Source organism: Haliaeetus leucocephalus, unplaced genomic scaffold, assembly GCF_000737465.1.
Source record: "Haliaeetus leucocephalus isolate CR32 unplaced genomic scaffold, Haliaeetus_leucocephalus-4.0 Scaffold339, whole genome shotgun sequence".
NCBI classification, from domain to species: domain Eukaryota; kingdom Metazoa; phylum Chordata; class Aves; order Accipitriformes; family Accipitridae; genus Haliaeetus; species Haliaeetus leucocephalus.
The window spans coordinates 6,990,537-6,996,566 of record NW_010972775.1 but is presented as its reverse complement, the minus strand read 5'-3'; the positions used below and the strand labels follow the sequence as shown (position 1 = coordinate 6,996,566).

At 40.7% G+C, this 6,030-nt stretch overlaps 1 protein-coding gene across 1 annotated transcript; it reads right to left on the bottom strand.

Annotated features, from left to right (window-relative positions):
* Window positions 1-894: 894 nt before the first annotated feature.
* Window positions 895-5,839, bottom strand: TM2D3 (TM2 domain containing 3). The gene is made up of 6 exons (XM_010571748.1): window positions 5,778-5,839; window positions 5,030-5,128; window positions 3,998-4,155; window positions 3,257-3,431; window positions 2,554-2,629; window positions 895-1,248 (listed from the first exon to the last, which is right to left on the bottom strand). Exons 2-6 carry the CDS (start codon window positions 5,115-5,117, stop codon window positions 1,083-1,085), a joined length of 663 nt encoding a protein of 220 aa, XP_010570050.1. The 5' UTR covers window positions 5,118-5,128; window positions 5,778-5,839; the 3' UTR covers window positions 895-1,082.
* Between the last annotated feature and the right edge of the window lie 191 nt (window positions 5,840-6,030).

Sequence of the window (6,030 nt, the reverse complement as noted above, 5' to 3'; positions counted from 1 at the left end):
GCGCTCCGCCTCCCGCCCTCAACCGGCCGGGCAGGGCCGGAGCGGGGCAGCGGGAGCGAAGGCGAGGTCGCAAACACCACCGTCGGTACTGAATTCCACACAAGCTTCAAGTTTATTCAAGGGACAGGGGGTTCGGCTCTACTGCACCGTCGCGCTACGCAAGCGACGGTTGGAGGCCAGAGGTCGCCCGGCCGAGAGGCAGGCGGGCACCTTCGGGTACCCGCGGGAACTAAAGGACGCACGTCCTCCGTAACGGCACCGCATTTGCCACAGCGGCGCGGTACGAAGTCGTGAGGGGACAAACGCCTCCGCCATCGTGCCAAGCCTTTTTTTAAAATCAGCTCGGCGAGCTTGCTAGCGCAAGAATAGGAATTGTACCTTTCACAGATAACGCGGGTCAAACCCCACCGGAATACAGGCATGCTGGAACAATCCTAAAATCTATTTCAATTATTTCATGTTTAGCTTTTGGTGTTACTGCAATCTAATTCTAAAACCCCCACAATTTTAAGTCAACAAGTCACAACGCAAATGTTAGCTCTTGCTATATCCCAGAACAAGAGATGAATGTAATTAACATCATAAAACATGGTGATCCACATACGGCTAGAGTAATTCAGGCAAATAAATTATCCTCCCACGAAGACAAACAAACAAAAAAAAACCCAACCCAAACCCAAAACATCACTGACATATTTCGGGAAGTTAGCTTTAAAGTTAAATTCAAGCATACAAATATGAAGTAAACAACTCAATATTCAAGTCAGTTCGCATCTCTCTTGATACTTGACAAACATCCAAGTTCAAGCACACTGCAGAGTCGGGTTAGCCGTTCAACTTCTTTCATAGAAAAATAGCATGTCCATAGAAGAAAGAAAATGAATTTCAACTTACTCAGTGATCCACTCTTTTATTTTACCTTAGTTAAAGGCGAACTAAGTACAGATACTGTACATTAAAACATATGCACATAGAAAGAACAGTTGTTCTTCATTCTACTTTAAAGGCTCAAATCTCTACATTCTTTTATTTAGAGCCCCTTCCAAGCAATTACTCCTCTCTGAAACGTGTTGCACCCACATTTAAATATAAAGAGAACCATCTGCAGGTCCCACATAGCCAACACCTATTAGCAGCACATCAATTAGTGTCCATATTCCAAGTCCACCAAAGCTGAAGAGTTTTCCCAGACCTTCCCGCCACTGGCCCAAATAGAAACGATCGGCACCAAATCCACCAAGAGTGATGCTGTAAGAATAAAAACATGATTCGTTGTTATTTTTTTTTTAGAGGAACTCAGTTTGGGTATCCATACACACTTCTTTCTGACATACCTACAAGTCGATGACAGTTTTGCTCTACCTCATTTGAGAAACTACACATTTTTTGTACAAGAAGAGTGGAGTGGGTTTTTAAATGAGAAAGCTTTTGATGAAATAGCACTATTTCTTTGCTAATTAATACTATCCAGAGACTTGAGAGTTTTTAATTCGTGACAAGTGATAAAACCCCAAACTCTCAAATTTATAAATGTGTCTCAGCTTTTCTAAGCTAGCAGAAGCTAAAAAAAAAAACCCAAACCAACAAACAAGCTATAGAAACAGACCGAAATGCTAAATTCATCCCCATGCAGTAGTCAGGCAACAGTAAGTTTCTCCAGCTGGTGGCAGAGAGAACAACTCTTGCTATAAAAGGAAGTATGTTAGATCGCTTTCTTAATCAGAGTCTTATTGTATCTTTGGGTCCAGGAATAGAGAATCTCACTACCTAATTTATCATATTAACCACTTCTGAAATACTAAAATTCAATGAAGAAGGTCTTATGACCAAAAGAACCATTACTTTCAAATCACTATTGTGGTGCTCTAATGCCTTAATATTCCAAAAGTAATCTAAACAGTTTCTTTCAATACTGCTATACTTGTCTCTTCTCTAATAATTTAAAATGCAAGAAATTTCATCTTAAGGCATTTCTAGCTGTTGCAGCTGGGAAGGAAGCCTAACAAATGTATACCAACTATAGGCAGCTCAGTGACTTTATCAAATTCAGAAAGAGCTGCATTCATTTCAGATGCCAAGAAGTAATTTGGACAATTTTCAGCCCTAATTTTTTAAAACATATACAAAACTGGGAGAAAAAAACATAAATCTGCAGATTTTTTTTTTTTGAGTACCTCATTTTTTGGTACCTCATTTGATACCATACAGAATAAAAGCCCAACATGTCCTCTCTAATCCAAAAATGGATCGCTTCGTGAAGCCTAAGTATGATTGGCCTCTACTCTGAAGAAAGTACATTCGATGCAGAAATAGGGTAAATGTTTTCTCTCAAGCTCTGTTTACAGAAGACAGCTAGTATCACAGCATATGAAATCTTCAGGCATCCTATGCCTCTGAATTCTAAGCTAGACTACATGAAATATTAGTTAGCCAGTACACCATTAAAAAATACCAAGCAGAAAAACACACAAACTGAAGATTTTATAGACAATTAATCTATTTCTAATAGTATTATCTATTTTAGCTCGACATTATCTAACAGTTCTTGTGTACCTTAGCGCCAAGGCAGTAGACCACTTATAACCTCCAGTCCAGTTGCAATAGAGCATCTTAGGAAAGACACGATTACCTAAACATTAGAAAACATTCAAACCTTGATGTAACAAAACAAGGACCACATAGTGAGTAAGAAAATGACAAGCAAGAAAATAGTCTGTTTTCCTAACAAGAGTCTAAAAGGGTTGACACTATCTGAAACAAACACTGTCAACACAAAAGCTCATATATACACTACAGTCCTTTGTTCCATCAATCTTTGTCCTACATCAGAAAACATGCGAGCTCACTGAACAAACAGGGTGAAAATTAAACTAGTTGGGTGAAACCAGCATGCATTTTTTTAATTACCCTACTGAGACATTTGACACTGATTCTGTTAGTGGTGTCGAAATTAACTTAATTCATAGAAATTGACAAAAATAAAACAAAACTACTTTCTCTCACATGAAGGTATACAACAGTATTAAAAGCCAATGTCTACAGTTAGATGTCACTATTCTGCTTAAAAATTAACATGTAACTATAAAAAAATTCAATAGATTAATCAAGGTGGAGGCTGTTACTGCAGTGGACAGTGTTTTGTATTTACCTGTTACAAAATATCACTTTGTATCATTGTATTTACCCATTACAAAAAATGTTAAGAATTCTTTAGAAAAAAAAGCATCTTTACAGCATGTGTTTTAGCCCACCTTACCTAGACAATGAATATGATCCCGTACTGTACATGTGGCATTATATCGTTGTCGCGGACAAGAAACTGTCATGCAGTTTGTAGAATTGGTACACACATAATCCGTTGTTGCAAGCTGCCAGCAAAACTGGCATGTCATGTTAATTGTAAAGTTCTCCTGCTCCTGGTTATTCTGATCCTACAGAAGGACAGCATTATCACTTCACTACTAATAAAAGAAATTCACAGCGTGCAGCATCAAATTACATCTCACGGGTAGACGTTTTGGGCAAAATAACAATTACCCTCTTTGCTACCTCTATGTAGTCAAGTAAAATAGAAAAATCAACATTAGAAAACTGACAAAGAGCTATTAAAGCACAGGTTAACGTTACTGCTTCCTCCAATCTAAGGCTACTGCCAAAAGGAGGACTCATTTGGTCTCACCTGTAAGATCCATTTGTACCTCTGACAGATATTCAGCCTCCCCACTCTCAAAATGGGTCAGTTTTGATTGGTCAGCAAATTGATTTAACCCAATTGCATGGCTGTGTAACAAAAAGATCCGACACAAGAAAGGCAAAACAGAGAAAGGTAGGTCTGCCTCTTCAGCAACAGCCTACAGTCGAATTGGATTAAATGTATCACAGATCTGCAAACCTGCCTACGTAAGAACCTGGAAATCAATTTTTCTGTATTTTATGACAAGATGCCACAGTTTAATTAATGACTTAAATTTGGGTTTAAAAGTAACAGGTTACTTACAACACAATGAACATGTGGCTTGACTTTGCAATCAAAAGTGGCTGGCTTCCCATATATACAGGAATAGTTTGTGTTACACGTCATGCAGTCTGGTGGCAATCTACTGCAAAGCCCGTTGCTAGGACATTTAGTCACGTAAGATGGAATTTCTGTACTTTCTGAAAGGTGAAATACGTGAATAAAATTAAGAAAGTGAATTAAAAAAAGCTATATAAGCTGAAGTATATATACACACATTTTCTTTTATACATGTACACACACTCACACATATGCACTGACACTGCATAAAGGGCTTTCCTTATTATCCAGGGAACAGCAGTACAAGTTTGCGTTGTGGGAACCACTGCATTAGCCAAGTGAGCTACACCACATAGCAGGATAGCCTGCAAGATCTCACAGAAGTTCTGTACAGGACAGCACAGCAACACAATTCAGTACAACACGAGAACAGAGCTTAGTATGGATTAGTGCTGCCTCAGCCAGTGTTTGTCAGCAGAAGTAATCAGTTTAGGTACAGAAGCAGGTTGACACATGTAACCTATTTTTAGTTCAGGTCTAATTAAGTTTACAGCTAGCTCAGCCATTTGCTGTTTGTATGTGTTCATTACCACCTCTTAAATTACTAGCAAGAACAGTGTGTCAGCCGGTCCTGATGCACCCCCTAGTGAGCTTCAAAAACTGTATTTATGTTCAATAGGGAACAGTAACAAGTTCCTGCAGAATGCTGGAGTCTTTCAAGAATTTCCACCATCCTGGGAGGGTATAAAACACATGAACCACAATGGCAGTTTAACTGGTTGTTTTCTACTTGTAAGATCTTATATGGACCAATTTTCTAATTATATAATCCAAACTAATTGTTAAGGTCGTCGAAGAGTAATTCATAATGTGTTATACTATAATGTCTTTTACCACTGCAAAAGCACGTACAGGCTTCTGAGATGTATAATTCAAGAACTTTACTACAAAACTCGAGACACTGAGGAAAAAGGCTCATAGAAGAAAAACAGAAGAAACAGTGTAATATTGTACCTGCTGCTTTAAAATAAGGAGTATTTGTACTTGTTGAAGTTAGACTTTTTGCCAGTGTAGATTGTGGCTGTGAATGCTTTGTGGTCATCAAAGATCCTGCTGCAAGAAAACAAAAATGGAGAAAGTGATACTTCTAGAATAAAATTCATCTTCAGAAACAGTTTGATTTCAGCACACTGATAGGAAATTTCAAGTGGGAAATGTAATGAGAATAAAAAGGTATAAAAATCTATTTTCCTGTTCTATAAATAGCAGAATGCTTGAACATTAAAATGAGCATTAGCACCGAATTGTTCCTTTTACACGAGAAACCATGTTTATTTCAGTTCAATCTTATTTTTTGATTCTTGCAAAATAAAAAACACTGCTCATAAAGCAGGTGTTACACAGTATTTGCTACCGAACACCACCACTCCATCAAGCAAGGCAGCTACTTCTTTGATAGAAAGCTGGAATAGAAAAACTGGCTGGCAACCACGGCTGCGTTTCTGCGTGCCCTTCACGTTTGTCTCTGCGCGACCGCCGCAATTCCAAGGACCGTGGGCCGCTCAGAGACGGGTAGATCTGCCTGTGCCCGAGCCCACGAGGCAGCACACCCCACACCCACAGCGCGAGTGGGCCATGCCCGGGTGGAAGCGCAAACCCAGGTCTGGCACACCTGCCTACCCCGTCGGTGCCGAGAAGCCCCAGTACCTCCTCGCCCGTTAGATAGTGGATCACGCAAAATTCTGCGGCGAGGAGTACGCACAAAGGACTCCATGTAAGCCCAGAGCGGCAGGCGAGCCGGCGAGCGGGGCCTAGCCCGTCCTTCGTCCTCACACCCGGCATCCCAGCACGAAGTGCCAGCCCTGCAGCGCACAGTTACAAGCAGCCATGCCCCAGGCACCTGGCTCCCGCCCCCCCTCAGGGAAAGGACTACGCATCTGCAGCAAACCGAGGTCACGGTCACCTGCCGCGCTCGGCCGCTCAGAAGCCGGACCCGCCAGGGCCGCGTTCGGCCC